The sequence below is a fragment of the Palaemon carinicauda genome, chromosome 16 (assembly GCF_036898095.1).
Source record: "Palaemon carinicauda isolate YSFRI2023 chromosome 16, ASM3689809v2, whole genome shotgun sequence".
NCBI classification, from domain to species: domain Eukaryota; kingdom Metazoa; phylum Arthropoda; class Malacostraca; order Decapoda; family Palaemonidae; genus Palaemon; species Palaemon carinicauda.
Genome location: NC_090740.1, coordinates 119950675 through 119968174, shown reverse-complemented (window position 1 = coordinate 119968174; position 17500 = coordinate 119950675). Strand labels below are relative to the sequence as shown.

The window sequence follows — 17500 nt, the reverse complement described above, 5'->3', positions numbered from 1 at the left end:
ATCTATCCATTAAAATCTGCTCGTGGCATTCTGCTGAAAGAAGCTCAGGCGGGGATCTATGGATTGAGTGTTGATCATCTTGAAGACAGGTAAGACAATCTCTCTCTCTCTCTCTCTCTCTCTCTCTCTCTCTCTCTCTCTCTCTCTCTCTCTCTCTCTCTCTCTCAGAATGATGATCATCTTGAAGACAAGTAAGACCAAGGTCCTTTTAATTTAAAGGACCTTGGGTAAGACAATGTCTCTCTCTCTCTCTCTCTCTCTCTCTCTCTCTCCTCTCTCTCTCTCTCTCTCTCTCTCTCTCTCTCTCTCTCTCAGTATATGTTTTACAGTTGTATGACTTAAAAAACTTAATCTCAAGAAGATGAACAACAAGTGAGTTTCAAAGCAAGATGATACATCGAGAGTTATGGATTCAACAATCAAATATTAAGAAAGGAGTTATTAATAGAGGAGGCCTTTTTGATACCAAAAATAATTTACAATCTGCCTAAACCATTTTCAAATTTGTACATCAATTTCAACAATAATTTAGGACTTATATTTATATATTTCTTATTCTGTTGGGTCGAAGTCATGACCATTATTTGTAGAGATATGAATGCACTGATAAGCTAGGAAATGACATTACCTGTTCATTATTACAAATTTACAAATATTTTTGTCCCCCGTCGTCTAGAATATAACTGCAATATGAGAGAAGATAAATAGGGCACAGTCATACCCCTCTGGGCATTGCGTGTCGTATTATTATTGTTATTGTTGTTGTTGTTGTTGTTGTTATTATTGGTGTTGTTATTGTTATTATTTTTATTATTAATGTTGTTGTTATTGTTATTTTTATTATTAGCGTTGTTATTGTTATTATTATTATTATTATTAGTGTTGTTATTGTTATTATTATTAGTATTGTTATTATTATTATTATTATTATTATTATTAGTGTTGTTATTATTATTATTAGTGTTGTTGTTGATATTATTACTATTATTATTATTGTTATTATTATCGTTATTATTATTATTATTAGTGTTGTTTTTATTTATTTATTTATTATTATTATTATTATTATTATTATTATTATTATTATTATTATTATTATTATTATTATTATTATTATTATTATTATTATTATTATTATTCCAGAGCCCTCATGATAATCAACGCAGAAGGCATTTTTGTCTCGGGCAGACAAGCGTCGCGGCTCCCAGCCGTTGTGACCTCGTGGCAAGGTCGCACCTTGACCTTGAAATTCCCGGGTCATGAAGACATATCCGTCGATACTGAAAATGACCTCAAAAACAATCCGATTGTGGAAACCAAGTACGTCTTTGGAAATGCTTTTTGTATTTATTTGATTTTATTGATCTCTCTCTCTCTCTCTCTCTCTCTCTCTCTCTCTCTCTCTCTCTCTCTCTCTCTCTCTCTCTCTCTCTATATATATATATATATATATATATAATAAAGAGCAAGTGTCTGGCTATAATATATATATATACATATATATATAAATATATATATATATATATATATATATATACATATATATATATATATATATATATATATATATATACATATATATATATATATATATATATATACATATATATATATATATATATATATACATACATATATATATATATATATATATATATATTACACACACACACACACATATATATATATATATATATATATATATATATATATATATATATATATATATCCATCCTTCGGGGAGGGAAGTAGCCATGCCCTGGTGAGAAGGGGTGCGTGTGGGCATATATTTCTAAATATTTAGCCGTTATTTTGACATGCAATACTATGTACTGTATATATATTGATTTTTCATTTTTAGTATTATGTATTATGTGTGTGCATGAAAAAAGAGAGAGAAAGGGTGGAGAAGGAAGCTCTGATCACTTAATTCTCTCCTGTCTGTTTCTGCATTTTAGCCTTTGGTTCTGGCTTGTTTATAAAAAACTACAACGTAAGCATTTAACTCGTACAATGCCTTTATACGCCATCTCTCTCTCTCTCTCTCTCTCTCTCTCTCTCTCTCTCTCTCTCTCTCTCTCTCGATTCTATTCGCTCTCTTTACAATAACTCTTTACGAAATCAACTAATTTCATTTGTCTCTCTATCATATTAACTTATTCACTGTGAAATTCTCTCCCGACATCACATCACTCGGTCACCTACCTGAATTCCTGTGAATTCAACATTTTAACAACTTTTTTACTCACTTTTAATTCTGTTTCTTCAGATTCCGAGGAGTAAAAATTCAAGGAATAGATTGCGGAGATGAAGTATCATCTTGGCTCTCAAAAGTCCTATACGATGACAAGGAGAAAGTAAGACTCATATATAAAGGAGACTTCGTTAAAGACAGGCCAGCAAGGAAGCCAGAAGTTAAACATGAATTCACTCAGTACAGGAAAACAGATCGAGTAAGTGTTTTTCTTCCATTGTCTTGGGTTAGAGTACAGCGGTTTGATCTAGTATTCCAGGCTCCCTATGATTTCACGATCATCATAATTCAAGATTAGTTCATTGTAGTAGAAGTATCAAACATTTACACGATACAAGATAAACTGTACACCATCAGACCTCCTCAGGTAGAAAGGGATATAAATACTTTATGCCAGCTTATTGTAACCGTTGTATAGCATTCCGTAGGCTGGAGTTCGAGCTTCATCCAAGCCAAATAGGTTCCAGTAGTCTGTAACCGTCATTTTGAGCTACGAAAGGGGATTTTGGAGGAGCCCAAATATCTAACGGCTGAATTATCAGCAGTCATTGTCTGGCTAAGTCATTCCTGGTCTTATCTTGGGAGGAGAGTTTTGGCGCTGATCATATGTATATATGGTCGGTCTCTAGGACATTATTGTTCTATCCCTTGTTCTATTCATGAGCAACCTAAATTACCCGATGCATTCCTTACTTCAGGAAGCTGAAGCAATTACGATAATGATGAAAGTTCGTACCTTGATTAAGTTTATGATACGATATTTAAACAAAAAACTTGATAGCATGATTATTATTATTATTATTATTATTATCACCATTATTATTATTAGTAGTAGTATTATCATCATTATTATTAGTATTATTATTATCATTATTATTAGTATTATCATCATCATTATTATTATTATTATTAGTATTATCATCATTATTATTATTATCTTTATTATTATTAGTAGTAGTAGTATTATCATTATTATTATTATTTTTATTATTAGTAGTAGTAGTATTATCATTATTATTATTATTATTATCATCATCATCATCATCCTCATCATTATTATTATTATTAGTAGTAGTAGTAGTAGTAGTAGTAGTAGTAGTAGTAGTAGTAGTAGTATTATCATTATCATTATTATTATTATTATTATTATTATTATTATTATTATTATTAGTTGCTAAGCTACAACCCTAGTTGGAAAAGCATGATGTTATAAGACCAGGAGCTCCAACAGGAAAAATAGCCCAGTGAAGAAAGGAAACAAGGAAAAATCAAATATTTTATGAACAGTAACAACTTTAGAATAAATATTTCCTTTATAAACTATAATAACTTCAACAAACCAAGAGGAAGAGAAATAAGATAGAATAGTGTGCCTGAGTGTACCCTCAAGCAAAAGAACTCTAACCCAAGAAAAATGGAAGACCATGGTACAGAGGCTATGGTAGCCTACTACCCAAAAATTGCAACCCCCCAGTCCTCAAATATAGAGAAAAGATGACCATCATTTCAATAACGTTTTTTCCTTAGAGTCAATGACCTTCGATGCTACTAACTTAAAATCATAGATAGAACAACAACAACAACAAATTTATCTAGATTTCTGATAAAACTGATTGATAAATAACCTGATAGTGATGCATGTTACTGTGGTATCGTGTTCAATTAACAAATTTAAAAATTTACTTCATCTTCATTAAGAAGAAATTTAACATTGTTTATTTCTTTTTATTATTTAACAGGCTCTGTATACAGACGTCAGTAGCTACCACCTGGCCTGTCAATCTTCCTTGGACGACCTGAACTCCCGTCTGGAAGAGCCAGTCCTTATGGATAACTTCCGTCCAAATATCATCGTCAAGGGCTCCAAGGCTTACGATGAGGACGATTGGGTCTATGTGAAAATAGGCGATGTCATTCTCAGACGGTTGAAGCCATGTGAGAGGTAAGGAAAATGGCAAAAGGTAGAAGATTTTACGTTGCAAATGAGGAAGGGAAATACAAAACTAGAGAGAAGAGTTTACGTTGCAAATGAGGAAGGGAAAATACGAAACTAGAGAGATTTTGCATTGCAAATAGGAAGGAAAATACGAAACTAGAGAGATTTTGCGTTGCAAATGAAGAAAGGAAATACGAAACTTGAGAGAAGATTTTGCGTTGCAATCGAGGAAGGGAAATATGCAACTAGAGAGAAGATTTTGCGTTGCAAATGAGGAAGGGAAATACGAAACTAGAGAGATTTTGTGTTGCAAATGAGGAAGGGAAATACGAAACTTGAGAGAAGATTTTGCGTTGCAAATGAGGAAGGGAAATACGAAACTTGAGAGAAGATTTTGCGTAGTAATTGAGGAAGGGAAATATGCAACTAGAGAGAAGATTTTGCGTTGCAAATGAGGAAGGGAAATACGAAACTTGAAAGAAGATTTGATGTAATTCTCAGACGGATGAAGCCATGTGAGAGGTAAGGAAAATAGCAAAAGGTAGAATATTTTGCGTTACAAATGAGGATAGGAAATACGAAACTAGAGAGGAGATTTTGCGTTACAAATGAGGAAGGGAAATACGAAACTAGAGAGAAGATTTTGCGTTGTAAATGAGAAGGGAAATACGAAACTCGAGAGAAGATTTTGCGTCGCAAATGAGGAAGGGAAATACGAAACTAGAGAGATTTGGCGACGCAAATGAGGAATGGAAAATACGAAACTAGAGAGAAGATTTTGTGTAGGAATTGAGGAAGGGAAATACGAAACTAGAGAGAAGAGTTTGCGTTGCAAATGAGGGAAAGGAAATACGAAACTAGAGAGAAGATTTTGCGTTGCAAATGAGGAAGGGAAAATACGAAACTAGAGAGAAGATTTTGTGTAGGAATTGAGGAAGGGAAATACGAAACTAGAGAGAAGAGTTTGCGTTGCAAATGAGGGAAAGGAAATACGAAACTAGAGAGAAGATTTTGCGTTGCAAATGAGGAAGGGAAATACGAAACTTGAGAGAAGATTTTGCGTTGCAAATGAAGAGAAATACGAAACTTGAGAGAATATTTTGCGTGGTAAATGAGGAAGGGAAAATACGAAACTTGAGAGAAGATTTTGCGTGGTAAATGAGGAAGGGAAATACGAACCGTGAGAGAAGATTTTGCGTTGCAAATGAAGGGAAATACGAAACTAGATAGGGGATTTTGCATTGCAAATGAGGAATGGAAATACGAAACTAGATAGGGGATTTTGCGTTGCAAATGAGGAAGGGAAATACGAAACTTGAAAGAAGATTTGATGTAATTCTCAGACGGATGAAGCCATGTGAGAGGTAAGAAAAATTACCTCCCCCCCTAAAAAAAAAGAGAATAATAATGAAAAAAAAAAATTAGCGTTGCAAATGAGGAAGGGAAAATACGAAATTTTATAAAAGAAAACTTTATACGAAAGGGATTTTTAAACTTGAAGTTATTTAAGGATTTCAGAGAAAATTTTGTGTAAAAGAAATCCTTAAGCTTCAATTTAGACAAAAATAGTATTCACATGACATTGAATTAGCTTTTAACAACGGTATTACCCTAAGTTTAACGATTAGATAAGATAGTGGTTGGTCTATGTTAAACTTTCCTTGTGTCCTTGCACAGGCTGATTGAACGATTTGATAAGATGCTGAGTTTATTAAGTGGCCATTTGTTGACCTTTGGACTCATCTTAGCTACCGAAAATAAGGTTTAGATATGATAGAATTCTATTGGTGTGATTGGAAAATTATAGAATTCGGTAATCTAATAATTCTAGTAGTAAATCTGTTCATGAAATTTAGAATAGTTTGTAAATTTTAAAGACAGAATTTTGTGGTACAATTGAATATAATTTTAGCTTCGAAATTCATCCCAAATTAATTTTACATAGAAAAGTTTCTCGCAAATCTAGAATAGTTTGCAAATTTTAAAGACCAAATTTTCTTGTGCAAATTGATATAATTTTACCTTCAAATTTCATCACAAATTTACCTTACCTAAAAAGGTTTCTCACAAATCTAGAATAGTTTGCAAATTTTAAAGACCAAATTTTCTTGTGCAAATTAATATGAATTTAGCTTCAAATTTCATCACAAATTTAATTTACCTAGAAAATTTTCTCACAAATCTAGAATAGTTTGCAAATTTTAAAGACCAAATTTTCTTGTGCAAATTAATATGAATTTAGCTTCGAAATTCATCCCAAATTAATTATACCTAGAAAAGTTTCTCGCAAATCCAGAATAGCTTGCAAATTTTAAAGACAAAATTTTCTTGTACAAATTGATATAATTTTAGCTTCAAATTTCATCACAAATTTACTTTACCTAGAAAATTTTCTCACAAATCTAGAATAGTTTGCAAATTTTAAAGACCAAATTTTCATGTGCAAATTAATATGAATTTAGCTTCGAAATTCATCCCAAATTAATTATACCTAGAAAAGTTTCTCGCAAATCCAGAATAGCTAGCAAATTTTAAAGACAAAATTTTCTTGTACAAATTGATATAATTTTAGCTTCAAATTTCATCACAAATTTTCTTTACCTAGAAAATTTTCTCACAAATCTAGAATAGTTTGCAAATATTAAAGACAAAATTTTCATGTACAAATTAATATATGAGCTTCGAAATTCATCACAAACTAACTTTACCTAGAAAAGTTTCTCGCAAATCTAGAATAGTTTGCAAATTTTAAAGACAAATTTTCTTGTGCAAAGGAAAATTATATTAGCTTCAAATTTCATCACAAACTAACTTCAAAAAATTTTAAAGGCTTTTCAGAATTCGATCATCAAAAATTGCTTGTAAATTGTAAAACTTAGAAACTTAAAACAACTTGTGTAACATAATTGTTACATTTTTATACATTTATTATAATACAAACAAAAATGCATTGTTTTGAAATCCTGCATACGGTTAAAAGTTAATTTAAGCTTCAGTTCTTTTAATCATATATATACTAAAATAATTTGATTGTAATGTATAAAAAATAGTATTTTCTGGTTTTCAAAAACTAACGGTTCTGCTTCATTTAAAATTTAGATTTCTTGAACTTCATAACTTGAAGTAATTTGGATTTTCTACTTTTAAAAAGATGAACGTCATAATACTGAAAAAAAAAAATACTATTTCATTCAAAGCAACTGGTAATCTATTACATAAAACATCAATGATTTTGTCATTAATTATTGAATTTAACGTTGTTATTTAGTACATAAAGTTTCCGTGTTTTTAACATTATTTCTTGAATTTAACGTTGTTATATAGTACATAAAATTTCCGCGTTTTTATCATTATTTCTTGAATTTAACGTTGTTATTTAGTACATAAAATTTCCGTGTTTTTATCATTAATCTTTGAATTTAACGTTATTATTTAGTACATAGAATTTCCGTGTTTTTATCATTAATCTTTGAATTTAACGTTATTATTTAGTACATAAAATTTCCGTGTTTTTATCATTAATCTTTGAATTTAACGTTATTATTTAGTACATAGAATTTCCGTGTTTTTGTCATTAATCTTTGAATATAACGTCATTATTTAGTACATAAAATTTCCGTGTTGTTGTCATTATTTCTTGAATTTAACGTTGTTTTTTAATAGATAAAAAAAGTGATTTTGCCCATTCCTGAATTTTATAGTTTTTAAATCTTCAATTTAGTAATGTTTACTATGCAAAAAAACTCTAAATCTAGATTATATTAGAAATAAGTAGGTTAGATTTACGATCTATGAAACAAGATATACGACGCAGAGAACGAACCCAATGAACTATCATTACGCATTTCAGTAGAAACGATACAATGCTAGACCTATAGATCTGTCTCTGACAGGATGAAGGGTTATGGCATTATTCCAAAGCTATATAAAAACTATGATATGATTATTTCTTAAATTAATAAATTTCCGATTTATAAATACACAGTTTTCTCGTGACTTTTGAAATATGTCAATGTCTGATGTTTAAGAGTTATAATTTGCGTTTTATACGATTAATTTGTTTCTTGATTATAGAATATCACTGATAATTTATATTTCTCCTCAGATGTATACTGACAACAGTTGATACAATTAAAGGGGAAAAAATGAAAAATATGGAGCCACTAACCACATTGAAAAAGTAAGTAGATAACTATATTGATTTTATTGAAGGGTGGATACATACATACATACATACATATCTAAAATGCATATACATTTATGTATACCTATTTATATACAGTATACAGTAGAGTGCGTTTGCGTTATATATATATATATATATATATATATATATATATATATATATATATATATATACATATATATATATATATATATATGTATGTATATACATACATACATACATATATATGCACATACATACATATATATATACATATATATATATATATATATATATATATATATATATATATGTATATGTATGTATATACATACATACATATATACAATATATATATATATATATATATATATATATATATATATATAATGTCTATATATATATATATATATATATATATATAATGTGTGTATATATATGTGTGTGTTTGTGTGTGTGTGTGTGTAAATACATATTTTTTTCTGTCACATTATACAGGTGTATATGTATAAATAACCACGTAGTTTATATCTTAAATAAGAATTTATTATCAATCAAATAACTAAATTATGGTCCCTTTCAAAACAAATCAAATCTGAAGTCAATAATTACTGACGAAGAAACATATATGAAGAAAATATAATTTCACCTGTATCACATTGATTGGATAAATAATTTAACTAATTTAAAAATATTACTTTACCCCGATATCCACTCCTTGAATTATCTATTTCTAATGACTGTAAAGTGACTATTATGCAGTTGTAGTGAACATGAATGATTGTATTATTCAATTATATTCGTATTTAATCTATCATTCACTTACAGCGGTTTCCATTCACGCAATATATTAGTCAGGATGTATTTCAGCTATCGTTATGAAAACATAGTCATTTTGATATATTTCCCTATTTACATTTTGATATATTTCCCTTTTTACATTTTGATATACTTCCCTTTTTACATTTTGATATATTTCCCTTTTTACATTTTGATATACTTCCCTTTTTACATTTTGATATATTTCCCTTTTTACATTTTGATATACTTCCCTTTTTACATCTTTTAACTTTCATTTAACATCTTACTCCGTCTAAGTTTGCTTAATAAGCGAGTTGTGTTTTCCTTTTATATGTGACCATGCGCGTATTCATCAATAATAAAAATGTTTTTGATTACAATGATGATAATAATAATGTGCCTCATTAATAACCCGCGCATGACAAAGCAGAATGCTATAAACCCAAGGGCTCCAACAGGGAAAAATAGCCTAGTGAGGAAAGGAAATAAGGAATCTACAAGAGGAGTAATTTAAATCAAATATTTCAAGAACAGTAACACCATTGAAAGAAATCTTTCATATATAAACTATATAAACTTAAAAGAACAAATAATTCAGAACTTACATGATTAAAATGTGTTTAAAATAGTAAGCTTAGAAAAATATAAACTTTAAAGTTACTTTAGTTTTTTGGAGAAAACTAAATCTCCTATTTCATATATAAATTAAAAAAACGAAAAAAACAAATAGCTCAGAATTTACGTGATTAAAATGTATTCAAAATAGTAAGCTTAGAATAGTATAAACTTAAACGTTACTATAGTTTTTTTTTTTTTTTTTTTTTTTTTTTTTTTTTTTTTTTTTTTTGAGAATTTAACTAAATATCCTATACTCTAAGGTACCAGATGTTGAAGGACGCTCCTCCCGAACTGGAAAAGGCCTGGAAGGCAAAGCCTATCTTTGGCATCTCGATGAGCATCGATGCCACTGGAAGCGTTGCTGTTGGAGACAAGGTATCCATTGCCAGGGCTTCCGTCTATCCTCAATTTAGAGGATACTGAAGTTTCTTCAGTATTGCTTCAAGGATACTAAGATTTCAGACCTACATTAAAGGCAGTGAGGATTTCACATTTTCACTTGAAGGAATCCAGGATTTATTAAAAACTGGATGAAGAGTAAAGACATTCTGAGAAAAGTACTAAGGTTTCTTCATTACTGCTTCAAGGATACTAAGATTCTTCAGAACTATACTAAAGGCTGTGAGGATTTCTAATTTCCACTTGAAGGAATCCAAGATTTATTCAATACTAGATGAAGAGTATAGATATTCAGAGAAAAGGACTAAGGTTTCTTCATTACTGCTTCAAGGATACTAAATTTTCTTCAGAACTCTATTAATGACAGTAAGGATATCCCATTTCCACTTGAAGGATACCAACATTCATTCAGTACTGGATGAAAAAATACCGATATTTTGATAAAAAAACATTTGAAAGGTGTTTTTTATTATAAACTACCCCAAAATTACCGAAATATCATAAAAATACATGAAAGATACCGAGATGTCTTAAAAGAATTATACATTCCTGAAAGTTATTCAGAACTACTTGAAGGTTACTTATATTCTATGAAAAGTTCTGAAGGATATTGAATTTTTTGTCCGAAATACGAGAATACTTTGGAAATATTGGAAGAGTGCTAGAGTTTTTCCAAGACTATTTCAAAGAAACTGATATTCTTCAGATATATTTCAAGAATATTAAAATTTCTTCAGAAGTACTTGAATGATTTAATTTTCAAATAAATTCCCCGAAAGATTATTTTAGATTATAATACTTGAATGTGCCTAATATGAAATTTAAATTTATTTTTACCTACATATGTTACTTTAAAAGATACTAAAATTTCTTCAGAAGTACTATAATGATAATGATATAATTTTTAAATAAACTCCCCGAAAGGCATTTTTGGATTATAATACTTCTATGTGCCTTATATGAAATTTAAACTTATTTTTACCTACATATCTCAATTCTTCAATTTCATCCAATTTACTGCCAATTTAAAATATTCCGTGTGATTTATAATGTTGTCACTGCCAGAAGTGTTTTCTTAATTAATTTGGTACTATATTGATGATAGAGATTATATATTACCAAACTTTTTTTTTTCTTTACTTGTTTGTACCTAAAATGATATATTCTTTCATGATTATGTTACTAATAAGTTAGACTATTGTTACTGATCTTTATTTATTTTTCAATTTTCATGTTTTGTTAAATATACCATAAGATGAAAATTGCTCAATAAAACCATTTATATCTAAAAAATCACATTGTAATTCCTTTATCATTGTATATCCAAAATAAAGTGATTTGTTGTAATTATTCTCTTGGTTTTATTTGCTTCCTAAAATTTGCCATTAATTTTAGAATTACTAAATTTACGCAGAAGTAACAAATGTTAAAAAAAAATTATAAATACTACTTTAAAAGTTTAAAGGCCGCTCATGAATGGCAGAGACAAAGGGACAGTAACAATGCCCTAGAAAGCAGGACAATGCCCTAGAGACTGACCAAATATAAATACGATCAGCGCCCAAGACCCTTCTCCATCCAAGCTAGGACTAGGGAGGGCTAGGCAATGGCTGCTGCTGGCACAGCAGTTAGACCTATAAACTCCCTCCCCCCTTCCTTAGCTCACAAGAATGGTGAGGTAGCAGCCATTAAAGAAACTAACGAGTTTGAGCTGGACTCGAACCCCAGTCTGGCTATCACCAGTCTGGGACATTACCAATGAGGCTAACATGATCCCTGGCTTCTGAATAAATCAAATACATAGTCCCTTCTCCACCCAAGCTGGACCAGGGAGGGCTTGGCAATGGCTGCTGATGACTCAGCAGATAGACCTATCGGTTCACCCACCCCATACCCCATCCTTAGCTCACAAGGATGGGAAGGTAGCAGCCATTAAAGGAACTAACTAGTTTGAGAGGGACACAAACCCCAGTCTGGCTATCACCAGTCGGTGACGTTACCATATAGGCCACCAAAATCCCTGGCTTCTGAATAAATTAATCAGAAGGTCCAAGCAGTATTAATTTATGCATCAGAAAAGAGCCTTACTACAGCTTTATAACATAAGCTAGTTACAACTCGAAGATCTATGGAAAGAATAATGATGGGAATAACAATAAGAGACAATAAGAGCAACTTGTATACAAGAGCAAACTAAAGTAGAGGATATTCTAACACCACGTAAGAAAAAGAAATGGACATGGGCAGGATATATAATGAGAATGACTGATAATATATGGATATTAAAACAAAACAGAATGGTTCCCTAGATTTTACAAAAGAATAAGGGAAGGAAGAGAAGACGATAGATTGACGAACTAAGAACATTTGCTGGTATAAACTGTCGTGGAAAGACCATAAACAGACAATGTGGGAGTACATGTCTGAGGCCTTTGTCCAGTGGTGGACTAGTTACGGTTGATGATATATTATGTATGTATATATATATATATATATATATATATATATATATATATATATATATATGGAGATGATTTGGGCATGATCTTCGCACTCCACAAGAGAGATTAGTTCACCAAACGTTCAACTGGGCTCCACAAGACACTAGAGGAGTTAGAAGACCCAGGCCTACATGGCTGAGGACTATGAAACGCGAAGTAGGAGATGAAGAATGGAGAAGCATTGATTTAAAAGCTCAAGATAGCAACGATTGGCGAAATCTAACCGAGGCCCTTTGCGTCAATAGGAGTAGAAGTAATGATGATCATAGTGTACATATGTGTAGATATATATATATATATATATATATATATATATATATATATATATATATATATGTGTGTGTGTGTGTGTGTGTGTATGTACTGTATATATATAATTGATAAAATGGACAAGAACAATTGATATAGAAGCACGAATTAAACATTTAACCAACTCTAAATACAAATAAACAAATATCATAACAGATAAAGATATACACTATCTAAACAAACAATGAATACATTTAAATTGATAAGAGCAGGGAATTAACGATATATTACAAAGCACGCTTGATCTAGTATCAAAACTATCAGTCAAGGTATCAACGTCCCAGACTGGGGTTCGAGTCCCGCTAAAACTCGTTAGTTTCTTTGGTCGTTGCAATCTCACCATACTTGTGAGCGAAGATTTTAGGGTTTGGAGGAGCCTATAAATCTATCTGTTGAGTTATCAGCAGCCATTTCCTGGCCCTTCTTGGTCCTAGCTTGGGTGGAGAGGGGAAAATGTACAGTATTCTACTCTCATTGATATTAGAATCTTATCTAATTCCTGTTTTATATTAATATCTATATAATTACATTTTATTTTTCTATCTATTTTTTCTAATTTATTATTTTTTCTTAATTCTTAGAACACCATTTTAAATTCCGGGGGCTACTAGCATTTTACTTTTTCCACATATTGCTCGTTTGCGACAACGTCGTCATAACTCAAAAATAGCTATTTTTCAGTAGAGCCATTTTAATCAATTAAAACACTCAAATTAATATATGTCGTTAGGACATTTAGCGCCTCAAGCGATCAATTTTTTAGCTACAATTATGACACTTTTGCCAAAAGAATCAGCATTTGAAGATGAATATGTCTATATGGATAACTCAAAAAGACATTTTTTTGAGTTATGATGTTGTTGTCGCAAGCGAGCGATATGTTTGCATCTTAGCTAGCAATGATAGTAATAATAGTTAAAACAAATATAAAAAATATATTCTATATATAGTGTTGTGGTTGTCTATTAGAAATGTCCTTGCCTGGTGATCTACCGGACTTGGATTCGAATCATGTTCAAAACTCGTTAGTTCCTTTGGTCGCTGCAACCCCACTATCCTTGTGAACAAAGGTTGTGGGGTGTAGGGGAGCCTACATGTCTACCTGCTGAGTCATCAGCAGCCATTCCCTGGCCTTCCCTGGGCCTAGCTTGGGTAGAGAGGAAGCTTGGACGCTGATCGTATGTATATATAGTCAAACTCTAGGGCATCGTCCTGCTAGCTATGGCACTGTCACTATTCCTTGCCTCTGCCGTTCATGAGTAGCCTTTAAAACGTTTAATTCTATAAGCAACGCCTGTCTATAGTCAATTCTTTTTAGCGAGGCAGATTTACACCACTCGCAGGGGTGCCCTTTTAGCTCGGAAAAAAATTTCCTGATCGCTGATTGGTTGGACAAGATAGCTCTAACCAATTAGATAGCAGGAAACTTTTCCGAGCTAAAAGGGCACCGCTGCGAGTCAGTGCAAATGCGCCTCATTAAAAAAATTGAGCATAGTTATCACGATCCTTGTCCACAGCGACAAAAAAAAAAAATTAAAAAGAAAATAAAAAAAAATAAAAAATGTGAATACAGTGCGCCCGTGGACGTGCAATAGCACGACCTGTTCATTTGCTTGATAACATCTGTTTCCAAAACTAATTTTTATTAAATTATGAATCAGATAACGTTCGATGAAAGACATTTAACGAAGATAAAGAAATCCAGAAGTTAAGTAATATAGTTACTCTCAATGAATAAAGATTGCTTTTGAACTTTGTGCTTTAATTTAACATAGTTGCCAAATATACCCATTGCAGAAGAAGTTGCCATCTTTATCATTTCTGTTCTCGATGAAATAAGTATCATTCTATAAAAAACACTAATGATGTAGCTTAAACTTTTCTATAATTAAATCAAGATGATTTAACCAGTAAATATTTCTTTAAATCATTCAAACGTGCCTCTCTCTCTCTCTCTCTCTCTCTCTCTCTCTCTCTCTCTCTCTCTCTCTCTCTCTCTCTCCGCACTTGGTAACAGATCAAGCCAGCACAAGCTTGCTTCTAGAGCAAAGGGTCTCCTCTTCTTGGAGTCAGTGGAAGCGCAAACATCGGACAATTCGTAATGCGGTAAGGATGTGTGCGTGTTGCCTTAAGCTATCAATCAACTCACCTTTATTATACATAGGAGTTGTGCTAATATACTAGTGTTTAATTATATCAATTAAGATAACGGATGTAGTTGCGATTATTTAGTGCCTCTGACTCATTTCTGCCCGTTTTTAATGTTGAATGAATGATTTGAAGTTCTTTGGCATCCTGTCATCGAAGGTCATTGACGCCAAAAATGGATTAAAAGGTCGCTCATGAATGGCAGAGGCGAGGGACAGTGACATTGCCCTATCAAGCAAGACGAAGCCCTAGAGACTGACCATATATATATATATATATATATATATATATATATATATATATATATATATATATATATATATGATTAGCACCAGAGGTAAGGGATAGTGACATTACCGTATCGAGCAGGACAATGCCCTAGAGACTGACCATATATACAAATGATCAGCACCCGAGCCCCCTCTCCACCGAAGCTAGGACCAAGGAGGGCCAGGTAATGGCTGCTTAGGGCTCAGCAGATAGACCTTATAGGCTTCCCCAAATCCCTCATCCTTAGCTCACAAGGATGGTGAGGTTGCAGTGACCAAAGGAACTAACGAGTTTGAACGGGACTCGAACCCTGGTCTGGCGTTCACCAGTCAGGGACGTTACCATATCGCCTGGAATTGTGAAAAAATGTATAATATATCATTGTGAATAATAGGGATATGTTTATTCGTGGAATTATAACAAATGAAGAGCTACGTCTAAAGAGTATTTTTAGCTTACAAACTAAACTGTAACTGGTGCAAAAAAATTAATTTCCAAAACTTACCTAGACGAAACAGAAAACACCCGAGACGCAACAATAATCAAAGCTTTTGTTTACAAAAAAAAAAAAAAAAAAAAAAAAAAAAAAAAAAAAAAAAAAAAATAGCAAAAGTTATCTGGCGTTACTGCTACGTGATTATAATGCACCATTCCTTATGGATGAAAATAATTTTTAGTCTGTTGTTTATTATTATCATTATTATTATTATTATTATTATTATTATTATTATTATTATTATTATTCTTTCATCATTATCATTATCATCGTCATCATCATCATCACAATTATTATTATTAACTTTATCATTATCATTATTGTTATTTTTATCATTATCATTATTATCATCACCAGCTAAGCTACAACCTTAGTTGGAAAAGCAGGAGGCTTTAAGCCCAAAGGGCTCCAACATGGAAAAATATCCCAGTGAGGAAAGGATACAAGGAAATGAACAAACTGCAAGAGAAGTAATGTACAATTAGAGTAGAATATTTTAAGAACACTACCAACAATAAAACAGATTATTCATATATAAACTATAAAAACTTCATAAATAAAATAAATAAGATAAAATACTATTATTATTAGGGTTGTGGTGGCCGATGTGGTAACGTCCCTGCCTGGTGAACGCCAGACTGGGGTTCGAATCCGGTTCAAACTCGTTAGTTCCTTTGGTCGCTGCAAGTTCACCATCCTTGTGAGCTAAGGATGGGGGATTTAGGGGGAGCCAATAAGTCTATTTGCTGAGTTATCAGAAGCCATTGTCTGGTCCTTCTTGGTCATAGCTTGGCTGGATAAGGGGCTTGGGCGCTGATTATATGTATGTATGGTCAGTCTCTAGGGCATTGTCCTGCTTGATAGGGCAATGCCACTGTCCCTTGCCTCTGCCATTCATGAGCTGCCTTTAAAACTTTAATATTGTGCCAGAGTCTTCTCTCAAACATGATTACTTTCACGTAAAGAGAATAATTCCTTTAATGTCCAAAATTACATCAGAAATGTTTTCTTAGATTGAATGTTGAAATGGGAAGACCCTTTTGACAATGTTCTGTGAAATGTGGACTTCAGCGAGCTGCTTGTCACGTTATCATTCGGATGTGACGATGTTGTTGTTGTTATTGTTACCATCACTGTTGTTGTTGTTTTGGAAGATCCATAGTTAATATTCTTGCTATTATCGCTATTATTTCTTTTGTTGTGTTACTGTGTTGACAAAATATGAATCATTGTTGGTGTTGTACATATGGCTGATATGATCGTTTTGGTCATTGATGTTCTAAGAAAAGTATTATTATCATTATTATTATTATCATCATTATTACTTGATAAGCTACAACCCTAGTTAGAAGAGCAGGATGCTATAAGCACAGGGGCTCCAACAGGGAAAATAGCCCAATGAGGAAAGGAAAAAAGGCAAATAAAATATTTTAAGAAGAGTAACAACATTAAAATACATATCTCCTATATAAACTACAAAAACTAACAAAACAAGAAGAGAAATAAGATAGAATAGTGTGCCCGAGTGTACCCTCAAGCAAGAAAACTCTAACCCAAGACAGTGGAAGACCATGGTACAGAGGCTATGACACTACCCAAGACT

The 17500-nt window shown here is 31.8% G+C and overlaps 2 protein-coding genes across 2 annotated transcripts in view; both read left to right on the top strand.

Annotated features, from left to right (window-relative positions):
* The window catches only part of LOC137655840 (mitochondrial amidoxime reducing component 2-like), a 17698-nt gene extending 6338 nt beyond the window's left edge, over nucleotides 1-11360 (top strand). The window contains exons 3-8 of the mRNA XM_068390021.1: nucleotides 1-89; nucleotides 1144-1320; nucleotides 2270-2453; nucleotides 3994-4196; nucleotides 8296-8370; nucleotides 10035-11360. The exon at nucleotides 1-89 is cut by the window's left edge and continues 34 nt beyond it. Coding sequence (XP_068246122.1) covers nucleotides 1-89; nucleotides 1144-1320; nucleotides 2270-2453; nucleotides 3994-4196; nucleotides 8296-8370; nucleotides 10035-10197 — 891 coding nt within the window. The 3' untranslated portion in view covers nucleotides 10198-11360. The remainder of the gene's footprint in view (nucleotides 90-1143; nucleotides 1321-2269; nucleotides 2454-3993; nucleotides 4197-8295; nucleotides 8371-10034) is intronic.
* A 3595-nt stretch (nucleotides 11361-14955) lies between these two features.
* Nucleotides 14956-17500, top strand: part of LOC137655839 (mitochondrial amidoxime reducing component 2-like) — a 20033-nt gene continuing 17488 nt past the window's right edge. The window contains exon 1 of the mRNA XM_068390020.1: nucleotides 14956-15089. Within this exon, the coding sequence (XP_068246121.1) occupies nucleotides 15085-15089 (5 nt within the window). The 5' untranslated portion in view covers nucleotides 14956-15084. The remainder of the gene's footprint in view (nucleotides 15090-17500) is intronic.